The sequence below is a fragment of the Podarcis erhardii genome (assembly GCF_964252035.2).
Source record: "Podarcis erhardii genome assembly, chromosome: Z".
Taxonomy (NCBI): Eukaryota; Metazoa; Chordata; class Lepidosauria; order Squamata; family Lacertidae; genus Podarcis; species Podarcis erhardii.
Genome location: NC_138504.1, coordinates 19,848,485 through 19,875,116, shown reverse-complemented (window position 1 = coordinate 19,875,116; position 26,632 = coordinate 19,848,485). Strand labels below are relative to the sequence as shown.

General features: G+C 44.8%; 1 protein-coding gene across 1 annotated transcript; it reads right to left on the bottom strand.

Moving 5' to 3' along the window:
* Window positions 1–9,351: 9,351 nt before the first annotated feature.
* SPRY3 (sprouty RTK signaling antagonist 3) lies at window positions 9,352–23,650 on the bottom strand. The gene is made up of 2 exons (XM_081848174.1): window positions 23,532–23,650; window positions 9,352–13,395 (listed from the first exon to the last, which is right to left on the bottom strand). The coding sequence occupies exon 2, from the start codon at window positions 13,346–13,348 to the stop codon at window positions 12,455–12,457; it is 894 nt and encodes a 297-aa protein (XP_081704300.1). The 5' UTR covers window positions 13,349–13,395; window positions 23,532–23,650; the 3' UTR covers window positions 9,352–12,454.
* Window positions 23,651–26,632: the final 2,982 nt, after the last annotated feature.

The window sequence follows — 26,632 nt, the reverse complement described above, 5'->3', positions numbered from 1 at the left end:
AGAAGTATTTTTGTAAATTATTTTCAATAATATGTGCATTTTATGCACACTTTACCCTGGTGTGTGCATTTTCTTTTTACATACTACTTGGCTGGAGAACAACATTGCCAAATTCAGGCAAGTGCAACCTTTAATTAGACATGCAATCTTACAAAGCAAAATTTGAGTGTTAAAATGAAATAGGAACCCCATCAAAAAAGTGGGAAAAAGTATCCAGCTTTTGCTTGAATGTTTTCCACTTTATCAGATTTTCTCTATACTAATTTGTCACAGGCAACATAAAAATTTGAAAGCCTCATTATCTCCTCATTCACTTGCCAGAGCAAGGGGGTCCCATCAATTAGACTGGCACCCAGGCAAATGACACCATCAGCCCTGTTCTAAAAAGAAAATGCCAGAGCTATGTCCCTCTGCGTTCCCTCTACAATACATTGGCCACCAGCCAACACCAGCATGGAGATGGAACAGGTGAAAGCATCTTTAGATAACTATACCTATTTATATCAGATGCAGGTGGTGCTGTGGTCTAAACCACAGAGCCTAGGGCTTGCCAATCAGAAGGTCGGCGTTTCGAATCCCTGCAACGGGGTGAGCTCCCATTGCTTGGTCCCTGCTCCTGCCAACCTAGCAGTTCGAAAGCACGTCAAAGTGCAAGTAGATAAATAGGTACCACTCCGGTGGAAAGATAAACAGCATTTCCGTTCGCTGCTCTGGTTCACCAGAAGCAGCTTAGTCATGCTGGCCACATGACCTGGAAGCTGTACGCCAGCTCCCTCGGCCTATAGAGCAAGATGAGCACTGCAAGCCCAGATTCGTCCACGACTGGACCTAACGGTCAGGGGTCCCTTTACCTTTACCTATATCAGTGGAACCAAAGGAAAAGATAAGGTATGGAACACAACATCTTTGGTTTGCTAAAGATATTTAAAGCAGGGGTGTCAAGTTAAATAAAATATTGTGGTGGCCCAGGTAAACCCCATCCCACATAATCGATCACATGACACAGTGCACACACACCATTTGAATGGCAATATCCATCAATTTTGTGGGGGCCCAGCCCCTGCAAGTATTTTATTGTAGGGGACCAAAGCCCCCCTAGGAGTTGACTCCTATGGCAAAAAGTAACAGGTTAGACCACCATACAAAAACAGGGATTTTCTGGCTTAGAGGGTTGCTGAGTTATAAACTACAATTGGGCATCTTGTCCAGTTTGGATAAAGAAAGAAGCAATCCAGCTCTGCTCCCCACACACAGGGGAAGTGCTATGGCTCAGTGCTTACATGGAGAAGGTGCTAGGATCAATCTTCAGGTCGGGCTGGGAAAGAACCCCTCTGAAATTCTGGGGAGGCACAGCTTATCAGTATAGACAATGCTAAGCTAGGTGGATCAATAGTCGTGCTCACTGCAAGGCAGGCTCCTATTTTCATTGCAGCTTGTAGGAACAGAAATGGGATCTTGCTTGAAGGGGTGAGAGAGGCACCAAGTCTTGAACATACACCCAAGGACACAAGGCAAATGAAACATAGAGTGAACAAATATGCCTTGGTGCCAAATTAAGAATGCATGAACTGATCTTGAAGGTAGCAGGACCTCTTGCTAATTAACCCTTCTGAAGCCCTGATTTAAAAATAAAGGGTTTTTAGGTCCCTGTTGAAGTGGCCTATTTTATTTTATTTCACTATGAATCAGCAGCATCACCTTGGCATATGATGTGCAGCAGACAGTTATTTCAGGCAAGGTGTGCTATAGATAACCAAACTGCAAGCAAGGTGTCATTTTCTTTCAATTAGCTTGTAGCGTTAACTGCAGTGAGAATTCCCTCCTGCCAGCTTCTTCATTCACCCCCATTCTGAGCCTGACACAGGATGGTATCTGCACAGAGAGAAAGAGCAAAGCGTTATCAGCTCCCTGGCCAAGATGGTTACAAAACAATTCCCTTTCTGGTTCACAGCAGTGCTTCCTTCTAGCTTGATCACAACTTTGTTCCTAAGTGAAATCAACAGGTAAAAATGCTCATGAAGCCAGGTGGAGTGTGGGAACTGGGTGGGGGGTAAGCATGGAGGGGAAATATGGTTTCAGTTCACATTTACACACAGCAGTCCTTTGAAATTTGCACTTCTCTGAATTTTGCAATGTAGTTCTCCATCCAAGTAATGTGTGTGAAAATGCATATACCAGAGTACAGTGAAAATGCATCTACTGTTGAAAATAATATAAAAAATGCATTATGTTGGAGAACATAGTTTTGCAAAAGCTGCATATTAGGTAAAATGGTAAACAAACATGTGTATATTAGGAGAAAGTCACATTAAAATGTTAATGAATTTTAAGGAGGCCTTAAAAAATAAGCAAAGTGATGTGTAAGTATGGGGAACCGAACTTTAGAGTGGGAAAGTGAGAGAAACCAAAACTGACAGACTCATCCATCCCTAGTGGTGTGTGTATGTGCATGTGTGTATCTGTACTACTTAACAGAGAAAAAGGCTCTGTCTTTCACTTCACACAAAAACACACTCATACCTACAGACAGAAAAAAAGCATGTCAAGCTAGGCTTAATCTATCTCCTTGCTAGTTCTCTATGTTCAGATATTTGAAGAGGGGGAGCTTTTTAAAAATGCTTTCCTCCACTACCACAGACTGCAGTGGTATAGCCTATGAAAAGTCTTCACTTTTTCATTGTGATGAATGTCAAATGCAGAAATTTGGCTTTGCGGTGCTGGAAAGAAAAGAGGAGCAGTATTAGATGGTGTCTGGATTTGTATGCTGAATACTAAAAAAGATTGGACCTACACTTGTCAAAGCTGGGAAAGGAAAGAAACATGATTCAGTTCACATTTAAAGGCTAGTCTATGTAATCCACACTTTCCAAAACAATGCATGAGCAGAAAACAAGGCCACTTTTTTAAAATCACATTTTCCAATGTCATTCTCCAGCTAAGTAGTGTGTGCAAAAAAATAATAATGCACCACCTGAGGTGAAGTGTGCATGAGAATGCATATAGTGGTGAAAATAACATTCAAAATGGCATTATATTAAGGAAAACTGCTTTGCAAAAATATGCATGTTGGGCAACATTGCATGCAAACATGTACATATTAAGATTTGCACAAAAATGCTGTGGACTTTCCTGGGGCCTTCCTTAAAAAAAACATGCATAATTTAGGAATTGTAGATCCTGGAAATCCATCCAAGGCAATAATGTGAAATAAGGTTTGCATCCAAGGCTGCCATGTGTAATTTATTATTTACATAGGAATGGGGAACCTTTGGCCTCCAGATGTTGTAGAATCCAACATCCAACAGCACCTGGTGGACTGACCAATTCATTCAGCTTCTCTGTAGTCTCCTTTCCTTCCTTTAGCACACCTTTGACTCCTTTGTTGTCCAAAGGTCCAACCACTTCCTACTTCTGATTTATGTTTCCTGCTTCTGATATATGTTAAATTTTATTTATTTATTTTGGTCTTTGTTTTTAGCAGTGTGCTCCTCAAATTCGTTCTTTTTCTTCTCTTTTTGCATGTGTTGCTTTCTGCTTGTGTTACTTTTGCCAGAGTTTGCGTTCTTTTTTATTCTCCTAATTCCGCTTTCTAAAGGAAGTCTTCTTCCCTCTAATGGCTTCCTTGACTCTTCTCATTAACCACACAGGCATCCTGCTGATTCTGATGCCACCTTTCCCGATCTGCAAACTGAGCTTCTCTTCTTGTGAGCATGATGACCACTCCCCCACCCCCCGCCCGCAAACATATTTGACCCTCTTCACTTTCCCTGACAGCCTCCTTTTTACTCATCTCCTGATTTATTTTTTAGAAAAAAGGTTTCTTCGTTTGAAGTCAAATGTGACTGTGTTGGACGTCCTTGGCCCTTGCCCACTTACCTATATATTGCATTTGAAAGAACTGTAGTCACTGTTTTCAACACATTAGCCTTTGGCTAATAAAACAGTATGTGAGCTTTTAAACTGCAAGTGGGTGGGTTATTGTTTTCATTTGTTATTATGGTATGCATGTTTGTCTTTTTATATTGCAAACTGAAGGGCGGTATAGAAATTTGATTAATAATAAATAAATCTCATACCAAGTCCTGGGCACCACTCAAAATAAAGTCCAGGGTCATCACCCTTCTGGCTGATTCAATGACCAGGTCGCAGTCTACTTAGATATGAAGAAATTTTACATCTTTGTGTTAACCAGAGCACACATGTACCCACTTGAGGGTAATTGAAGTCACCCATTACTACAGCAGTTCCTACTTTGGATGCCCCTTGATTTCATTCTCCAGCTCAATATAATCCTGGACATTTTGGTCAGGGTGCCGGGGGGGGGGATAGTTGATCCCCAGTACTCAATTGCTCTTGGGACCTGGTATCACCACCTACAGCAGTTCTGTGAAAGAGTCTGCCCCTTTTTCAGACTGCAAGCTTGATGAGCTCAATGCCTTTCTTGACATACAGAGTGACACTACCTCCAGTGAGCCCTTCCCTGCGCTTGTATCCAGTAATAAGTGTGTCCCATTGGTTTTCTCCATTAGTATTTTGAAATGCCTACTCTATGTTGCCCTTCCAGCTCTAGCTCACCTATATAAGCATGTATATATGCTTCAAGCCCTGCATTAGGGAAAAAGATTCCTGCATTGCAGGGGTTTGGGCCAGGTGACCTTCGTGGCCCCTTCCAACTCCAGAATTCTATGATTCTATTTCTCTCCCCCAATGGGGTGAGGGGGCTGCAGGTGCATTCTGCAACATATCACTGGCACAGTTTTGATACTGAAGCATCTGCACATCATTCTGCTTTATTAATTGTTTGCAGGGCAGGATTAAGACCTTTAGATGCTTTAAGACTGCAGTGCTACCCATATGTAATTCAAAATAAAAGTAAAAAAATACTAAACTGTAAAATGAAACTTTTTGAAATGACACATGCTGAAATGTGCATGCATGTATGTCGCATGCAGCACAAGGCAAGATATGCTTTCCTTGCATTACTTCTGTCAACCTCAGTAGGGCGCCCTGTGGTTTAGGTGGGGATAAGTAATAAAAAGAGAACAGAGAAATGGGGGAAGAGTTTGGTGGCGAGTACGGAAGTCTAGCAAAGTTTTGTTTTTCCCCATGGTGACTACTTTGATGCTTTGAAGGGTTTTGGTTTGTTTGTTTCATTTATTTATTTTTTAATATAGAATGTCAGATTCTTTCTCAAAAATTCTTCTGCATTTTGTGCCTCTGCTTGGCTGGTGCTTGACTCTGCCTACTGGATAATGCAGCACTGGTTGTTATGCCATTTTACCGCTTTATTGATATCAAGAGGGGCACTCTCGCTCTATTGGACAAAAAATCCCCCATACTGGACAGGATTTCAGCAGGGCAATATTAGGGAAATGAGGCAGTATGAACACTCCCAAACATTTGCAGGCACTAACCGTATTGTTAGTGAATCGTGTAGAGCTCAAATCATGAATAATGCCCAATAAAAATGATGTCTCTAGGGACCATTACCCATTGGCACTTTGGCCTCTCTGAAAGGCTGTTGTAGGCTCCTGGTTCTGCCCTGCACCCCCGCCCCCACTTTTTGGACAATCTTATAAGCTTCCACCCTCGCCTCATAGAGATTATTTGTCCTGGAAAAGGGCAGCTCATTTCACCCAGCTATCAGTTAAAAATAACAGCGGATCAGGACAGCTCAGCTCTCCTTTGGAGTGGGGACAGGGAAGCGAGGGGAGCTGTGACAATGAGCTCCTGCACTCCAAGATTGTCCGCTTCTGAGCTAAAGTGCTCACGATGCCTGATTGCAAAAGAGGGAGTGGGCAGCAATCGGTGGACCAATTTTCCCCATACACTATAACATAAACATCAGCAGCCTGTGCCACCTGCTGCTTTAGGCCAGGAGGGGGGGGGGAACCTTTGGCCCTCCAAATGTTGCCGAACTGCAATTCCCATCAGTCCCAGGAAGAATGCCCAGTAGCCAGGGATGATGGGAATTGTAATTTGGCAATGTCTGGAGCATCAAAGGTCCTCACACCTGCTTTAGGTAAACTACCCAGGCAGAAATACAATGTAGGAAGCATGTATGGACATATGAATGGATTTTAGAACGATATCTTTGAAAAATGTGGTATTATATTAAAGAAGGAAATATAGAAGGATACAAATTAGCATTGCTATTATTCAGTGGCCAAAATGACAAAAATCCCATATAAGATTGTTGTTGTTTTTTAAAAAAAGAACTCTAAAGATCTAGAAGCATGGTATAATAAAATATGAACAATTATATTTGCAGCAATACTAGCTGCTCAAGTCCAGGCATAAAGAGAGCAAAAGGGAATAGATTCATTTTATGAAACTTGATCTGATTTTATTGGTTTTCTCAATAAACAGGAGGGGGGAGACCACCAAAATCATAGAGAACTGTGGGAAGATATGCTTTAAAATATATTAAAAATATGAATTTGATTATATTAACTAATGTGAATGGTTGTCAAAATTGTTGTTATTGTGCTCTGGTAATTGGTTTTATTGTAATCTCTTCCTGTGGTTCCCCTCTGATTTTTTATTATTATTATTATTATTTAGGAAACTACAACTCCCCCAGCAAGCAGGGCTAATGACCAGGAATGACAGGAGTTGTAGTTCAGCGAGATCTTCAGGGCTTTAGGTAAAGTACTCTATCAGGGATGCAACACAGGAAGCTACCTAATATCAATTCAGGCTACTTAGCTAGCCCAATATTAAGTGTCAAAGTAACAGTCAAGCAAAAAGTATTTCCCATTACCTCCAGCCTGGTCCCTTTAAATGAAGATGCTAGGAATGGAACCTAGGACCTTCTGAGTACATGGTATTGTGCTCCACCACTAAGCTGTGACCCCTCTCCAAACACCAATGTGGACTGCTGCTATTTCTGGGTTGGACTCAAGCACATCCTGGAAAATTTCAGGCTGCATCCTTACAAGTTTGAGTCCACACTCTTGCACAACAAAGCTTCTTCCAGCCTCCTATGAAATTGGCCTTTTTGTGTGGAAAATGCACAGAATAGTGGGAAATGTCACCTAACCTTCCCACAAACGTATCAGACTGGATGAAGAGCTGGTATCAAATAACTTCCGCCAAACAAATCAGGACAAATGAATGATAAACAGGTTGCCTGAAAGAGACAGGGGTGTTTGTCTCTCTGTCTTCCCAGGTCCTGAGAGGTTTGAATTCTGTAGTCCTGGGTACAAGAAGCTGCCTTATAAAAATGGTATATTATTGTTGTAAAGAAGCATTATAAATTCCCCCGTGAGTATCAGGAATGCCTAGTCCAGTGTACCTAAAATAGTAGGAACTTTTCTCTTTGTATTAAAGGTAACTTCATTCTTACCCCCCCCCAAAAAAAATAGAGTGGTGGGGGCTTTGCAGGGGTTGTACCCACAAGTGTCCACATCCCAAGTTACTGAACTAGACCTGTGTCAAGGAACTCAGCATCTCTAAAATGGCTATATGCAAAGTGGTTCCATCTAACTCAGTATTGTTCTCCAGCAGGGATAGGGAACCTGTGGCCCTCCAGGTGTTGTTGGACTACAATTCCCATCATCCTGACCATTGGCTCTGTATGAACAGGAATCAGAGACCAACAATATCTGGGCAGTTACAGGCTCCCCCTGCCCTCTCATAAGCTTGCCCCAGGGCTTCCTGCCACTGTCTGAGGTCTGACAGGGTCTTTTCAGTAGTGGCATTACACCTCCCACAAAGACTTGTAACAGGGCCTTTTCAGTAGTTGCACTACACCTTCCACAAAGACCAGAACAAGAAACGGATTCAAAATTAATATATATTTTATTGAATAGCTGCATTGAAGTGGTTACAAACACCACCCATAGAATTAATTTTTTTCAAATTTCAGCATTGTTTCAGCAACAGCTTAATTAGATTTGCGAGAGAAAGAGAGGAAAAGAGGCACACAACTAAGAGCGTTATAATAAATACATTAAGATGCAATTTTTAATAACTTTAAAATAAACATTTCAAATAAATATTTTTTTTAATGGTAAAAGTGTGGTAAAAATATATCTATACACAATGAGATGGTACATTATGAGCAGGTATTATGCTTTGTATGAGGTGAGGGGGAGGACACAATTTTAGAGGACACACTATACAAAATGCCTTTTTTTTTTTTTTTTTTTTTTTTTTTTTTTTTTTTTACCCAACAGAGGGTGAGAGTGTCTTGAATCCCATAGTATGTGGTCCCTTTGGATCTCAAATGCAAGGGGCCTTCTGGAGGAGGAAATAAACCTACTCAAAGCATCCTGACAAAGGGCAGGTGCTTTCAAACAGAGGATATAACCTTGTTGTAACAAGGGGTCAAGGGAGAAAGCAGGCAACATTACTTCAGGGAGTTGCATGGGCCCAGAGACCCAAAATATTCTTTTTTTGGCGGCTATGCAAACTAATGGGACCAAATACAATGCTGTTTCACCCTTGCAACAGAAACGGGAGCAGAAATTGCTGGTGTTCACTTATTAATCCCATATCCGGAACAGAAACCATTTTAACAACTACAATCAGTATTCACTGTCTTTGCTTTCAGTTTACTAGCCATACCTAACTGTTTGCGTCCCCCCATCACCACCTCCCATATATGCATTACATTTGCTTTGTATTGAAATGGATGACGTGGAATAACTAATGACAATGTGATTTACATAAGTTACTTAATTTCACCACAGTGGACAGCAAGACGATTAACACAGGTTTTGGTAGAAGAGGAACTGCAGTGCAGTGGAAACAGTGCTTCATACAATGAACACAGGGAGGAATGGAAAACGGAGCCCCCTTACACCCCTAATGACCGTGCCTAGGCAGCAAGAGAGTCCATGGGTCTTTGAGAAGGACTCTACTGCAACACATGAGTGATTATTTTCACTTGACTGGGTCAGACAAGAACCATCTCCGTTGTTCTGCAGACCCTCCAAGTGTCCCTATTTTCTAGGGACATCCCTGATTTAGAGAAGCCATCCCAGTTTCTGATTTGATCCCGGAATGTCCCACTTTCCCTTGGGATGTCGCTATTTTCGTCGGAAAATGTTGGAGGGTATGGAGTTATCCGACCCCCCAAGCCACCTGATGGCAATCCTGTATAGAGAAGTTTTTTAAATGTTTTATTATGTTTTTATATATGTTGGAAGCTGCCCAGAGTGGCTGGGTGCAACCCAGTAAGGTGTGTGGGGTATAAATAGTAAAATTATCATTATGGAATGGGACGTCCCTATTTTCATCGGAGAAATGTTGGAGGGTATGTTGTTCTGACCTTTGCAAAAAACCATGCCCTGTTCTCACCCACTTTTGAAAAAGAAGCCACCCTTTTACCAGGGTTCTTTTGGGGGGGGGGGGTAGGAAAAAAGTTTTAGAAGGGAAAAAATAAGAGGCATTAATGCTTCCAAATCCACAAAAAGGAGGCCACTATGATCAGAAGTGGCAACCAAGATTTGGACGAAAAACAGCCTCTGGCACTTTCCACATTCCACTTAACACAGTGCAAGAAACCCCTGGAAAGAAGCCTCTAAAGTACTCCAATAAACAAAGCAGCCCGAAACTGGCATAATGCACACAGCTTAAGAGAGTCCTTTGGCATTAGCAGAAATGTACCAAGAAGCCAGATCTTGTCTATGGCACCATTCATAGCAGGTTATCACAAGCCATCATAAATGTATGTCACTAACAATTGCACACTCAAAAATATAATCAAAGCAACTTCTAAAACAATGAGAAGAAATTGGCGGGGTGTTTTCTGTGGTCTGCATGCTTGGGCACCTAACTTGCAGTGCCCTCAAAAGAAAGCAGCATCACACCCAACTCTAAAACCATTCCCTTTGGTGGGTCTAAGGCATGCCTGGACAACATGGGATCATAGAAGGACAACTTAACCTAACAGTGGCTCAGTCACCATTCTACCTTTGCTGGATTGCAGAACCCCGACTCAGGTTTGCAATCTGAGCAGCAGAGAACATGCTGAGCAGGCCTAGCTTTGGCGTCTACCTATCAAGCATTCATCCAGGATGGCAATGTGTGTGGGCCGTTTTCATCTCCTTTTCATTCCCTAGGTCCAGGTCTGGTAACCTGAAGCCTAAGGATTAAATGTAGCCCTCCACACCTTTGTATATGGCCCTTGGGACCACACGCCCCTTGAATGATTTCGCTAGGCTGGAATGCGTCCTTGAACTATAATTAATGTCATTTGCTTGCCTAGAACCAAGGATGGTGAGATGTCGTATGTAGCTTTTGCAGATTTGGAATCTACACAGATCAGCCACATCCACATGCTCCACCCATTTTTGCAGCTGAACCCATCACCACTTGTATGTGGCCCTCTGAAAGGTTGTCCAACATGGGAATGCAGCCTTCTTGCTGTAAAAGGTTTCTCATCCCCGCCTTAGTTAAACATTTACAAAACTAATATGAAAATAAGCAGAAGCAACATGCAAATTTAGGAACAAGAATGTGAACCAAAGGGTCTGAGTAACACACATTTTGTCACCACCACCCTCTCCCCACCCATTTTGTTATAAGGCCAGGGTGGGGAACCTGCTGCCCTCCATATGTTGTTGGTTTCCAAGTCCCATTAACCCCCACCAGCACAGACTGTGGTCAAGGATGACAGATATTTTAAGTCAATATCTAGAGAGTTGCAGGGGATCAGAGGGACTGCTCCTTTGACCACAGGAGACATGGGGTTGTACCTTACCAAGTTTTACTCAGAGTAGACCCATTAAAAGTAATGAACCCAAGGTAGTCATGTCCATTAATGGCAACAGCTTGCTCTATGTCAACAGTCCTATTCTCTACATAGGACTAGTCTTGGATATAACCCACAGGTTTGCCTGCTACCTGAAAAGGTATATATAATGCTTTGAGCTATCACACCTTCTTCATACCTCATCAGATCAGCCATCCAGCCAGCAAAGTGCTATCTGCATTGACAGGCAGCACATCTTCCAAATTTCACACAGGAGCCTTCCCAAGCCCTTCCTGGAGGTGCCAAGTATGGAACCTCCTGCACACAATGTCTGCTCCTTAGCTCCTGGGTCAGTCTCTCCTAAAAGTCATAGCATAAAACTTTCTGAGCCATACCTACATCATCCTTCTGTACTCAAGTGGAACCAAAGTGCTTTGGGTTAGGCAGGGAGGAGTCAATGACAAACATAACCCATTGCACTGCATATGTCCCGCCCTCTATTCAAATTGCAGGATATACTTAACTGAAAGCTAAGGTTTTCAGGCAAAGGAAACCATAACTCTTTTCCCTTGAGCTTTTTTTAAAAAAACAACAACAAAAAAACACTCACTGTTTCAAAGAGAAACTGTGTCGTGGGTGCTAAATTTTAAAATAATGATAATAATAATAATATACTTCTTGTACTCCGGCCATCTGACTGGGTTGAGAAGGCCTCTGCTCTTGAAGAGATGGGAGAAAGGATACATCAACCATAGAAGTAACTTTTGCCTGCAAGACACCAGAAATGTCTTGCAGTTTAAGATCAGCCAAAGGAGTCACTTCTGGCTTTAGACTCACAGTGACTGTCCATGGTATCTGGTACCAGATAAGCTTAGGAGGAAATGGAGATTGAGGGCTTGCTTTGTTTTAGGCTAGCAAGACTCTTTAAACTACCCCGTTGTTGCTACAGTGAATGATGATTCCAACTTTTGCCACCCCTACAAAAAGTAAAGAGGTTTTACCCTAAATTGGTGAGCCAACCCTTCCTTCCTTCCTTCCTTTTAAAAAAGACACATAAGCTTTTGGGCTTTCTCCTCCTTTTAGGGAGGCTATCAACCCTCAACAGTTTCGCATCTCCCCAGCCAGGAACTACCGAAGGTGCCCATCCCACACTTGGCCCAGCTACCTTGCATTTGCTACAGTTTTGCTAGCCTCTCCCCCATCTGCAAATTGTGCATGGCAGAAGGAGCAGAATACAAGCCATTAGGTATGGGTATCAGAAGTGAAAAAATAATGGGATTTGTTTTTTGCTTTGTTTTTACAATAGACTGTTTCTCAGGCTATCATAGTGCTTGGGTGAAATACCCTTTTCCTTTCTGGTTTTGTTTTGTTTTTAAAACCCACCACAGGAGAGCAACTCATAAGGCATTCTGGAGGTCAGAATCCTGAGCCATCCTATAGCAAAACTACACCCTCCCCCCCCCCTTCCACCACCACCAACCATGCTGATTTAGTGCATGCCTCAGCTTCCCACTCTACTTGTCCAATGTTGAGGACACATTAAAAGCCCTAGAGCCTAATCTTGCTCACAGGGACAATTTATATCTATCACGGAACAAGCTCCAAAGGGAGCTTGCATAGCTGGCTGGCTATTCCATCATTGCTTTGTTCCCAAGCTGTAAGATTCCAGCAGGGGAACCTGAAGGAACAACACAATGATGAAGAACAGCCGGGTGTTCCCCCCTCCCCCCCCCGCCCACTTCCTGTGGGAAGTTATACTGGCTTGTCCAAAGTCTTAGGGAGAGTGGCTCCACTGGTTGTGGTGGAGATCTTCCTGCAGACAGTATTGGTGTGGTTCTGGCAGCGACAACCAGGCCGCTTAAAGGCATCGTAGCCCCACTGGCAAAGTTTGAGGCACCCCAAGGTGGGAAAGTAACAGCACAGGCAGGGCATGAACAAAGAGAGGAAACTCATGGCAGCCCAGCGGGCACAGCAGGATCCCGGGCCACAAGAGCAGGGGTCATCGGCACAGGTGTCCTCATCATCTGAGGAGCAGTGGTAGAAAATGCCCTTGACACAGCAGAGGCAAGTCCCATAGTCAATGAGGTTCTCTGGTGAGCAGAAGCAGCGCTTGTTGCAAAGCCAGCAAGAGGGCAAGCTGCGTGTCGCCATGCAGCGGGCACACTTGCAGCGGCCGCATTCCTCGCAGATGAAGAGGTGGCCAGCATGGGCGACACGAGGCTTCTCAGATGTCCCCTTCCGCAGCTCCTCAGGCTTTGGGTCACCTGCTTGGGGCTGATTCCGGACAAGCGAGTGCCTAGAGTGCGATGGTGTGATGAGCCTCTGCTCTGAGGCTGTGGTGCTGTGGGAGATGGAGCTGGCAGTGCTGGAATGGCTCAGAGGCTGCTGGAGGGGTGGCTGGCCAGGCTGAAGGTCCTGGATGGTGGTGGGCACCAGGCGTTCCTGAGCCACCTCCTGCTTGTGGGCTGCTTGCGACTGGGATGGAGTGGAGGGAGCTTGCTTGGATGAGGCAGGTCTCTCCACGTAGTCATTGGTGGCACGGATAGCACAAATCTGGTCGATGGAAAGGACTTGCTGGAAATCCTCAGGCGCTGAAGCCATGGTGTCTTCAGAGCTGCGCTCAGTGGTGCTGGCCGGAAAGGGCATTCTGGGGAAGGATGAAGGCTCCAGTCAGCAGGGAACATCAGAAGGTCCTGCAGGAGAAGAAACAAAAAGCAAAGGGGGGGGGAGTCCACCCCACTGTTAAATCACAACACTAAAAGACCAATCAAGACATTTTGTTGGGGCAGAGGAGAAATTGAGACATCTATGCTCTAGCAGCCTTTCTCAACTTTTGGTCCCAAAATGTTGTTAGACTGTCACATGGAAGATGGAGCAAGCTTGATTTCTCCTGCTCTGAAGATAGGACCTGAACCAATGGATTCAAGTTACAAGAGATTCTGACGAAACATCAGGGAGAACTTTCTGACAGGAAGAGCTGTTTGAATGGAGGTTGTAGACTCTCCTACATTGAAGGTTTTAAAGCAGAGGTTGGATGTTCATCTGTCAGGGATGCTTTAGCTGAGATTCCTACATTGCAGGAGATTGGACTAGATGGTGCTTGGGGGCCCTTCTGACTCTGCAATTCTATGATTCATCCCTGACCACTGGTCCAGCTAGCTAGGTATGGTAAGAGTCATAGTCCAGCCACATTTGGCAGCCCAACGTTGAGAAACGCTGTGTCTGGCTGATAGTCTTGGATCAGGAACTTTTATGGAGGGAGGGGTGGGACATGCATCTCTTGCAGTGGGCTGGAACTACCAATTAAAAAAACAGCAAGGCACAGCTGGTACTCATGAAGAAATATTGTGCCTATTAACACACATCAGGCAATTCGTTTTTTAAGCATTGCTATCTCCTAATGTTGGGAGCCTCTGGAAATCTTGTGGCTTAAAATTGCAACCCTCCCTTTCAGGCAAGGTGGCACCTGGCTTGTACAAGGCATCTGATCTGAAAAACAACATGATCTCCTGATTCATCTGCTACTTTGTGCAGAGTGGGACTGGGTACTCTTTCCTTTACATGCCCGTACAGCAGGTATGGGGAACTTTGGGCCCTCCAGATGCTGCTGAACTGCAACTCCTAACAGCCACAGTCAGCATGGCCATTGATCAGGGATGATGAGAGTTGCAGTCCAATAGCATCTGGAGGCTCCTCATTCCAGCCACAGAGCAATGCCAACCTTCTCACAGTGTAGGAGACCCAGCGCATATCCCTACCACTATTTAATTCAGATTGATCCTTTCCAGAGAAAATCTGGCAAGGTTGGTGGGGGGGAGGAAGTTGCCCACAACCCCATCTGCAATAACTCAACAACCCATCTGCAAACCAAGCCCATGCTAGAAGTGCCCTAGAATCCCCAGAAGACAGGGAGGGGGAGGGGGATTGAGAAAAAGTTATTCAGTATGGGGCATACTGAAAAAGTTATTCAGTATGGCTACTCAAACTAGGTTCCAGAACACCAAGGCTAGTGGAAGAAGAAAAATATCAGTTTGGTTAATTTTTAATGCAAGCCCAACTAAAAGCCACACTTTCTGAAGTTATACTGGAACTGAAATGCAGCCATCCTTCAAAATTAACACTTCTCTGAATTTTGCACTGCAGTTCTCAGACCAAAATACACACATTAAGGGACAGTGTGCATAATAATGCAAGAACTGGTAACAATATAATACAACAACACAACATTAGGATAAATGGCTTGCAAAAATGTGTACAGCTGGCAAAATTACATATAAAAGTGTTATATTCAGAGAGAGAGAGAGAGAGAGAGAGAGAGAGAGAACATGGGTGAATTTTCAGGACGTTTAAAAAGCATGTCACAGGTTCATGCATAAATTTGGAGAACTGAACTTATGACTGGGAAAATGAGAAATGAAAAGAGTCATCCATCCCTACCCATGGCTCTCAGGAGCCAAGACAAAATCACTGTAGGGGGCTATTTATGGTGTAAGCCAAAAAGTCCCACACTGGCTATTCTTCCCTACAATTTTAGGAGTCTCTCCCTCCTTAGAGGAGGGGACTGGTCTCCCCCCCCCCCATTTTTAAGGTCAGCAAACTAGTCTCTATATAGGCAAGTGAGTCAATGAAGCCAGAGAAGCTGGTAACAAATGCTGCCTGAGCAGGATGAAACGAGGAAAAGAGCAGTGGGAAGATTGATTTTTGTTAGCCAGGTCGACCTTGAAGAAGAGTGAAGATCAAGAGCCATCTTCCTTTGATTGCTAAAAGCCAGCACTACTTTGGGTGTTCTTCCTGCCAAAGGGGAAAAAAACAGCTAGCCCAGATTCATTTAAAGCAAAGTTGAGCTTCCAGGCAAGGCAAGATGAGCTTGGAAAGAGTTGTAGGATTAGGTTGGGGGAGGGGGGTGGCAGGTGCAAAGAGAAGAGGGACCAGAGCTTTCTTTGAATCAGGCCCATGTGTCTTCAACAACTGAGCATGTGCAGAAGGCTTCCTTTTTTTTTTACCAGAGTAAACACAGGAACTTTAAATACACAGGAACCTTAAATATACAATACAGGAGAGGGAATTGTAATGACTGCCAGATTTACCATACATTTAAAGCACATGGCTTCCCCTGAATAATCCTGGGGACTGTAGTTTGTTAAGGGTACTGGGAATTATAACTCTGTGAGGGGCGAACTACAGCTTCCAATATTCTTTGGGGATGCCAGGTACTTCACATGTGCTCTAAATGTATGGTGTGCATGTAACCATGCCCAAAAAGTTTGGAAGCCAGAGTACACAGCTCAAAATCACCCAGGAGGCTCATTGCCTACTAAGTGAAGGGTGCTACCTCACCAACAACATGTGCTTTATGTTTTCAGCTCAGCATTTTCTTTGCAACACATTCTACATTAGGAAGCCAACATCAGGGGTCAGCATTATTGGGTATCCATCAAAACCCACTCAATTCCCAGGGCCTCCTGGCTACTGCTGCTTGTGGTTTCTGCCTGTTCACTCCCTTTCACCAAACAAGCAAGCAGTGAGAAGAGTAAAGAGAACATACCTTGGTCCACTCCTGCTGGAAAATGGTACAATCGCTGACCACAGAGAGTGGCAACAAGTGGATAATAGCGTCTGTGGTGAGGTGTGAACTCAGAGAGGGGGAACCCACGGCAAAGGACCATTTTCTTTAACAGCATCTTTTCTTTCCCTACATTCAATCTTTCTATACCCTCATTTCTCCCCTCCCCTTTTCTTCTTTTTCTTCTTCTTCTCCATTTCCGTTCCTTTCACACACACGCAACACCCGCCCCCCCCCCTTCTCATTCTCACCAAGTTTGGCAGGCAAAGAGCACAAGGCTTTCACTCTTCAAGAAATTCATGGCAGTAAAGCTCCTGGATGCAGCTGGGTGATGCAGCATGGCTGGCTGGCTGGCTGGCTGGCTGCAAGAGGCTGAGAAAAGCAATACCAGCTCCATCATGCACCTCTAAGTCCAGGGAGGAGGAGATGCCATGATGTGAGTTTCCTGGAAGACGTTGAGTTGTAAATATTTCCTATGCAAATTGAGGCATTTTGCTTCGGGGGTGTGTGTGTGTGTGTGTGTGTGTGTGTGTGTGTGAATTCTGCTGGCCTGGAGTGTGATCTAATTTAGCATGCTTTTATTTTACTTGTATTTAGGAAACCAGAGTTTAAAGCTCTGAAGTTGCCAAGCTTGCCTAATATTGCTTTTGCAATTGGCACCCATTAATTGTTGCTTATGAACATGTGAAATGGAAATTTTTCTATGGAAAAACAGTGCACTGGGAAATTTTCTACCACTGGATACAGCAACATTGTCTCGTTCCCCATACCCATTATACATCACTCTTCTCATGATTGTTCAGGGAAGAGCTGCAAGCATTCGGTATGTAGAGTTTATCTGTTGGACTATAAACAGACAAGGAGAGAGCCATAGTTACCTGCAGGGCTCTGCTGAAGTACACCCCCATTCTGGATGGCGGTGGAAGCATCTCAGTGCCAGAGCAGCCCTCCTCAACCTGGTACCCTCCAGATGTTTTGGATTACCACTCCCATTGTCCTTAACCATTGATCAGGCTGGCTCTGGCCAATGAGGGATGTAGCCCAACAATATCTGGAAGGCATCCGGGTTGAGGAAAGTTTTGCTAATGCATAGAAGCTAAGACAGGCATTGCACAAAGGGCAAGGTCCTCCTTGTGCAAAGGAAAAGGGTTATCTCTCTCCATATGCATATTGGGGAATTTGCATGGCTTTGTTCCTGCTTGCAAAACCCAGCATGTTTTTACCTATTCCTCCAATGGAGGATTTGCCCCACTGTCACAATGCTGACATGGACCTTTTCTTAAATCAGCCTCCCATGCAAGATTAAAAATCTACATTGACTACTACAGAGTGCATACTATTTCTTTTCTGTATTCTGCCTCATGTTGACAAGCTGTATTAAGTACTGCTAGCTGGCAGAGAGGGGAGAAAGAGGCACATGTAAACTCTTGTGTGAAGACTGCAAATCCAATACCCTCTTACCTGGGAGTCAGTGCCCCCTATGGTACTTCAGAGAAGGCATGTATAGGACAGTATTGTTAGCATGAGATGCAATCCAGCAGAAAGGCACAGTGAAGAGGAAGCTAAGCTAAATGGGTAGCTAAACTAAGCCCTGCCTCTGGCACAAGTATGAACTTCGGATCAGGTGCTTCAGAGAGTGAGTTGGTGCAGTGGTTAGAGTTTTAGTCTAGGACCTGAGAGACCTGAGTTCAAATCCTCGCTGAGTCATGAAGCCCACTGGGTGATGGTTGGGCCAGTCACTGTTCTCTCAGCCTACCTCACAGGGCTGTTGTAGAGATAACATGGGAAGGAGGGAGAACTATGTATGCTGCCTTGAACACCTTAGAGGAAAGGTGGGATATAAATGTAACAACCACAACCACAATCATCACAGTGAAATGAGCTCAGAGCAATACAGCCAGCAAGGGCAGGCTTGCCTGACTTGGAACCTCACAGCCCCGATTCTGGGCCAGAAGTGCAATGCTTGATCTGGTTGACAACCAATCTTATCAACCAGGATCTCCCCCCCCCCCCAAAAAAGCTGTCTTTCTATATAGATGCAAGTAAAATCTCCCATTCATCTGGGTTGGTCAAACATATTGCTAACTCTCCAAGTAGCCTACCTCACAAGGCAATTGCAAGGATGATTTTTTTTTTTTTAGCTGAAAAGCTGTTTGTTCAAGGGTACCAGGTTGAGTTTGTTCATGGGTTCAATGCCACAACTTTGAACCAATAAGCACCATTCTGTAGTCCTGCAAATTTACACTGCCCAATTTGAAACTTTGAACAGGATGCACAGACAGGACTCATCAGACTGGGTAGCCTGAGAATCTTCATTTTTTGTTAAGCAATGAAACACACAGTGCTTCTAGTCCTTAAGACCACCAAGGGAGGTTTGAACGCACAATGCCAGCTTTTCTCAGCATAGAATTTCAGCCACCAATGTGCAGATGGCCCAGCTGAGTGGTGGAGACCATGCTTTTCACACAGCAGGTACCTGATTCCACCCCCAGCATCTCCAGATAGGGAAGGGGAAGGTCCTCAAAGCCACTGCCCACCAGTGAAGATGATACTGAACTAGATGGATCAATGGTCTGGCTCCGTATAAGGCAACATCTTAAATTTCCAGAAGCACAACCTTTCTGTAAAAGCTATTATTCACATGCTAGCCTAGTTGAGCCCAAATTTTGACCAGACAACCTTTAGGACCCAGCAAGATTCTCCAGCACCAAACAGGATTGATGGAGGGAGGGGAGGGAGGGAGAAGATGAAGAAGAGAGAAAAGAGGATTGAATGACAATAAATTGTTTGCCATTCCGGATGCGATGAATCCAATCCAGCCGGCAGGAGGGACTGAAATAGATACTGCAGTGAAGGGAAAAGGGGAGAGAGGCAGAGAGGGTGAATAGAAAGGAGTTGGCAGCCGCAGCAGCTGAGTGGGGAAGCCACACTACAGAGCAAGCCATTGAAAAAGGATGGCAAAGCAGCGCCTGACAGACAAGAGGAGCTAATGACCCCCTTCACTCTTCAGCAGAAGGCAAGTCACACACCTCTGCCAACCAGCTATCATGATTCCCCGACACCAAAGTGATGAAGCAAGGTGGAAAGCAAGTTTAAGTGTGGCCCTCCCAATTTACAAAAAAAAAAAAAGGCTTCACTTGAGCCATGACTCAACTCGGGGACCTATTTCCTACTTTGCCACCCCACAGAGCACCTGGACACTTTAAAGAAGAAGAAAGTGCTTCTGACTGTACTCCCCATCATTTCTTGTGATGCTCAGCCCAACACACCCACAAGATATTGCACAGAAGGGCACACAGCGTGCAGTTTCATGGCAGGCTTAGTAAATCCTTGTGCAGCCTTGATTTTTACAAACCGAGGCAATGAGTGTGGACATTGGAGCAGCCATTTCATATACTACCCAAATACTGTCCAGCAAAGATGATTTGTTGGCTGGGCTGCAATTTTAATTTAGCCCTAGGTTAGATTTGCTCACCCTAATGTTAGTCCCCACAGATCTATGGGGCAGCTGGAAACTGGCAATTCATTGTTCTTACACAGATCAGGAGAAGGGGAGAGAAAGTGATTGTTTCCTCAACTGTTAACCCCAAAACTAAAATCATCCAGGGAACTATTTATCCCATCCCAATTTTTCATGAAGACTACTGTTACCTGGTTACCTTATCATTAGAAACAAATGAATAAGCAGGTAATCTTCTATGCCAGTGGAAGAGTTGGTCCAAGAAGAAGATATACACTTTTGATTTACACAAAATGCTTCTATTTAGGCAGAACTGATAAGCAGTTTGTTTGTTTTCTTCCTGAAACAGGGAGATTGACATGGATTTGAGTGTGAATATTCAGATACAGACAGGTTGGAGCCTGCACATAAAGCATTTCCTTCCATTCAAGCACACAAGCCACATGCATGCATATATATAATTGTTCTCTTTATTCAACTCTATTCAACAAGATAGCCCTGCTTTATCCCAGGAGCATCTTTTCCAGCAGCAACCTGGTCCCATCCAGGAGGGTGTGGCCTAATTAAAAAAGAATTTGGATTTTTAAAACAATACTGATCTCTCTTGTGTGGGGTGGATGCCTGTGTACCACAGGGCTAAAGAATGCTAGTTGCAGCTTCAAAAGTCCTCAATGAAATCCTTGCCTCAGTCACAAACTCACAAGTGCTGCAATCTTATCCCAAAAGCAGCCCCCAGTGAACATAGGAAAACTTACTCCTGGGCTCGCCTGCACTGAAGGTTCCTTGGAACCACCACATCCCAGCCTCAGCCCCCCACCTGCCATAGGGAGTAATGCTACCTGCCTACCTTGCAAGGCTTTGCAAGGATTTCTCAGTACCATGCCTGCGAAGCAATTTTAGCACCTGCAATATGCAATACAAATGCTATGTAGTTAAAGCATTATTAATAGGCAGCAACTCTATCAAGCTGCTGTAATGGCAAAGGAGTTAAGGAGTGAAAGATCTTTCAGTAACTGGAAGCCTTTTGGCTAGCTAGAAATAACCAGCCTGCCTACCCTCTCACCCCAATTAAGGAGGCATGCCAATTTCCTTGCTTAATTTCTTTTATTATTTTCCAACACATCCCTCACCCATGGAATTTAAATTATCCAGGTGTGTTACTGCTAACAAGTTCCCCTTTGCCTCATCAAGCATTCTTGCATCCTTTCATCACCACCTTGATGGTTCAATCTCTCCTCCCCCAGCCCCAGTACTGAATCTCTCCCTCCAGTCCATCAGCCCCCTTTCAGGTTTTGCTTCCCAGCTCCCTGTAGGAGTTAGGAACACAGGAGGATGCCTTCTACAACTGGTCCACCTATCTCTGCACTGTCCACACTGGCAAGTAGCAGCACTGCCTGAAGATGCTGGGGATTGAATATGGGGCATTCTGCATTCAAAGCATGTGCTCTGCTATTGAATGAGTTCAGCCCTTTCCCTAAATGAGTTCATGATCTCCTTAAAAAAAAAAAAAAAGAAGAACAAGGAAAGCCCCACATCTACACCTTTTACCAGATCACATGTCACTTGCTGCAGCTGGCAGCTATAATCAGGTATGCTGTTTGATACCATGCATCTCCAACCCTAATTATCCCTCAAATCCTACTCTAGCTACAATGGACATAATAAACATCACACACCTGTCATCCCCTGCCCCCCCAAAAAAACCTGTTCTCCCTTCTCTGGCACATCTAACACCTCCCCAAGTTTATGTTTTCTGGATATGAACCCTCCATCACTCCTGCAAATAATTTAAAAGGGCAGCATTGCTGACCAGACCAAGGAGCCCCTCGTTCAAACATTCCTTTTCTAGTAGTTGCTAGCCAACACAGCTTGAAGGCTTTTAAGCTTCTAAGAGGCAAGGACCCTTCCATTTGTGGTTTGCCTCAATCATTTGATTTTCAGAGGTATACTGCTTCTGAACTTGGAGGTTTCACCTAGCTACCACAGTGAATAGCCGTGGAGACTTCTATCACCCATGACTTTGCCCAACCCTTTAACACATGCACACACATATATAAATGGCTATTTTTGAGCACTTTGACCAAAGGTGAATCTGCCAAACTAATCTGGGGGAAATGAAGGCATGGCAAAGACTATTACTAGGGGAGCAAGGATTTTGTTATGCAATATACAGCAGTTTTGGGTTGAAGGTAGGTGGGAATCGACTGCACAATTTTCAGCAGGTCTGCAAGGATTTTCAACTCCTAATATTTACCCAACAATAAGTGAACCTGAACAATAGAGGGGGTGAACCCTCTTGGGGGGGTAGTATTTTGCTAAACATTTATTTTTAGCCTCAGTGTTCCTCACCTGTGAAATAGGAGCATTAAACCAGATCCTGGTGCAGATCCTGTGTTAACTCAGATGTAGATTTGCAATGTGTGAATCATGGGTGCAGGAGATAAACGGCTTCCCCACACACCTTTTTGCGTATGGCTCCCACACCCCCTTGTCACAATTTTGTAGCTACCTCTGGTTCAATTTTGTAGCTACCTCTGGTTGGTGGACCTCAGTAGTCTAACAAAAATACATTTGTAGATCCCACAATCCTGAAGTCTCAACAACTCCATACTCTTTCTAAATATACCTTAATATACTGTGGTGGAGAGGGGCGGGGGAATGAACAGGATAGGCAGTTCCGAAGCCCCATTAAGCCGAACAAGCAGGAGTTCCCCCCAACCAGCACATTTTGGCTTACCGAAGGTAAATACACATTTACCCTCTAAAGAGGGAGTTGCATGGGGCCCTTGCGTCCAGAGTCTGAAATTACCTACCACTGCCCCCCGTTAATGGATTATTAATTAACTAATTATTAATCGTGTTAACGTTATCAATTATTTTATCCCGGGAGGGAACCGAGCCCCTCCAGTCGAGAGAAGCTGCTTTTCTAAAAGTGGCAGTTCTGCGGGCACGTCAGGTTTGTTCCATCACATAAGAAGCTGTTCCGAGACAGCACTCTATCGCCGACCCCTGCATCGAAGAGCGACCCCGCCCAGCCAACGAATAGATCGTCCAGAGATACATACAAGCAACTCTACCCTGAGACGAGGCAACACAAATCAAGGTCGCCTTCCCTCCCACCCCGCATTCACAAAGAGACCCCTTCCAACAACTGAAATATCTTCTCATGTCTTTACTGGCTAGGTACCTCCTGCCTCGCCCCATTCCATCCCCGCTAGGCTCCCCTCAAAGCGTGTCCAGGGCGATCCCCCAGGCCAGGCAGGAAGAAACGATCCGGCGGCTGCCCGATTATGGGTCAGAGCGCCGTCGAGTCCCGCCTAGGCAGGAGCCCGGCGCCACGCTGCTGCCTTAAGCAACTCTTCGCTTCGGGAAGCTGCTGCTGCTGCTGCCTCCGCCGCCGCCGTTTCTTGAAGAGACAAGAGAGGAACACCCGCCGCTCCTCCAGCAGCAAAGCTGATGGATCTGAACAGGGGCCGCGACTGTCAGCCAGCGCGACCCATGCTCGCCCCACAGCCGCTGCTCAACCTTCCTGATGAGGAACTCTATTGAACGCGAAAGCTCTCGCGTCAGGCAAGAAGGGAAAAGCGACGCTCCCTCCCAACACCTGGAGGAGCGCGGAACATCCCTCGCCGCCACCACCAGCACCCCGTGTAAAAAACACAGGACCTCTCCGTAGCGCAGGTGCTGGGGTAAGAAAGAGATTGCAAGTTGCGTCGGCACTCCCTTGGTACAGATAAACCCTTCGGAGTAGGACGCGGAAGAAGGTTGGATGGCTCCATCCATCCATCCCTTCCGCGGGCACTCACCTCGACTGGGATGCAAGAGCTGTTATCAGATGCGCTCCCGCGGACTCCATCCAAGGGACGCCCTGGGGAGAAGCCGCGTCCGTGGTTTTAAGTACAGTCGCCGGGAGAGCGACCGGAGCCGTTCCGGATGAAACAAGGCAAGACCCCTCCTTCGGGGCGGGGCGAGTCTCCGAAGGGGCGGGCTCTGGTTACAGCGCGTGGAGCTGTTTTTGTGAATGTAGCCGCTCTAGCCTGCGCGCTTGTGAATGGAGGGAGCAGGAGGGGGCGGGGTGGGTTTTTAGCTCCTCCCCCTGTTCTCCCCCCCCCCCCACCTTCCCTGCTCTTCCTTTCCCGTAGCTCTTAATGCTACCCAAGTGGCGTCATCCAATTGAAATGGAATCGGCCCATTAGACGTCCCTAAAGGGATCTCGCTGCTGCTCGCCCGCTGATTCCAACCAGCCTTGCAGCAGAGAATGAAAGAGAGGCGGTGGAGGAAGCAGCTTCAAGAGCTCAAACCAACCTCTCTACAACCCCGAAATCCAGAAGCTCCAAGATCCAATGTTCAATTTTGGAACATAGCAAGATTTTTTTAAGGCGAGCTTGCCTCTGAGCATGTACAGAGTCCCTCTCCCGAGTCATTAAAACTAATCTGCGTGGTTGAGGGAAAGGCTTCTAGGATGTCTTTTTTTAAGAAAAGAGAAATTCCTTCAACACTGTGCCTATCCTCAGAACTTGAGTTCTCAAAAGGCATTTTATTAGAAGTTATCCCAGTTTTCCAGGAAGTTAGGCACTCATACCCTGGTACCTGGTTGCACCTTCCATAACCTGCTTTCAATGGCAGAGGTCAGGTCTGGCTCACCTACAGTAAAAATAAAAGGTGAGAGTACTTCTGAGCTTAAACAGAGTTCCATAGTCTATGCAGAAATCACACCCAAAATTAAAATTGGAGGAAAAATTTCCATCTGTTTCAGAGGTGTGCTCACATACGTTCAACAAGTGTGCAGAGTGTTTACCTGTGCACACAGCAGTTGAACTGCCCAAATCAAAAAGTGTACTCTATCCACATAAACCTGTAATGTGTGAACAGGAGACCTTCCAAGGCAGGCTTAGAGATGCAGTATTTCTGTTGTAAGCATTTCAGTGCTGGATGTGGATGATATCGGTATCTAACATCCTGATAGCTGGCATCAGGAATGCAGCTGGGACACTTGTCTTCCTAGAGAGATTATCTCTGGCAGCATCTTTTGAAAACCAGCAGGGTTTGGCTCTGCAACCAAGAAGGCCACCCCCCCCCCCAAAAAAAAATCACATTTATCTTAAGACATTTTCACATGTGGCACCCAAAAAACATTTCCACAACTTTGTGCCTAAAGTACACTGTTTGTACAATATGTTTGTGAATAACAGTGCTGTGAGAGGCAAACCTACTGTTCATTCTACACGGTGCATGTTTTAACAGTAGCATTGCAATGTGTTCACACAGGCACCCAAATAGGCACCGTTCTTTATATTTTGTGTGAAACAGCCTGCAACAAAATGTCATCCTCTCCTTTATTTATTTAATTAGAGCATTTGTACTACCCACTGTTCAACCAAAAAGGCTCTTATAATAGCTTGTGTACAATAAATTAAAACAAGACAATCTAAGAAACATGATACATAAGAGGAAAAGGGACAGGGGAGGAAGAGGGGAAAGGCACACTCAGCCGTAAGCAAGTATGCTCATAAACTCTACTGCATTCAGTGGAGTTTTCTTTCAGGTACTTGTGCAGAGGAATGTTGTCAATGTGCAGTTTTACAGTTCAGTCCTACTCCTCTCTGTTATTATTAGCATTAGTATTAACATTGTCTATATATTGCCATCTCTGTAGATAGTACTTTACAAAGAACAGGTGTGACAGATCTCTGACCCAAGGGGCTTGCAATCTACAATATATTCAGGGAAACCACAGAGAAATGGAGGCATGTCAAGAATAAGGACCGTATTGTTGAATAAACTCATTACGCTAGTGGGAGCCAGAGTAAGGATTCCTGTGAGGGCAATAGAGATCGATCCTCTTTACCACCCCCAAATCTCCTCTAGAGGAGCCTACAAAACAGATTAGAGGGCACACAGGGAGAGGAGAAGGAAAGAATGCTCAGTCCTGTAAGGAGAATTCTGGAATACTCTTTTAGAAGGATATTGACAAGCTCGAATGTGTGCAGAGGAGGGTGACTAAGATGATCAAGGGTGTGGAAACCAAGCCTGATGAGGAATGGTTGAGGCAGCTGGGTATGTTTAGCCTGGAAAGGAGGAGGCTGAGAGGAGATATGGTAGCCATCTTCAAATATCTAAAGGGCTGTCACATGGAAGATGGAGCAAGCTTGTTTTCTCCTGCTCTGGAGGGTAGGGCTTGAACCAATGGCTTCAAGCTACAAGAAAGGAGATTCTGACTACACATCAGGAAGAACTTTCTAATAATGAGAACTGTTCAGCGGTGGAACGGTCTCCCTTGGGAGGTTGTGGACTTCTTCATTGGAGGTTTCTAAGCAGAGGTTGGATGACCATCCATCATGGATGCTCTAGTTGAGACTCCTGCACTGCAGAGAGTTGGAGTAGAAGGCACTCTCCAGATAGCTCCATCGGTAGAACATGAGACTTTTAATCTGAGTTGTGGGTTCAAGCCCCATTTTGGGCAAAATTTCCTTCATTGCGGGAAGTTGGATTAGATTATCCTTGTGGTCCCTTCCAACTCTACAATTCTGTGACTCTATGATTAGGACCCTTGGGGTCCCATACAATACTACAATTCTATGATTCTAAAAACCAAAGTGCTGCACCAACGAGCACAAAACAACCCCTCTGTAGTGCCACAAATCCAACTCAATGGTGTAATGTTGGAAAGTGTTGATCACTTCTCCTACCTGGGCAGTTATCATTCCGACACTGATGCAGAAATCCAGTATCACCTGAGCTCTGCAAGTGCAGCTTTCTCCTGAATGAAGAGCAGGGTGTTTGAGGATGGGGATACTCACAGGGAAACCAAAGCACTTGTTTACAAACCTATTATACTACCAACCTCTACCAACCTTACTGTATGCTTGTGAAGGGTGGACCACTTATAAATGCCATCTCCAACTCC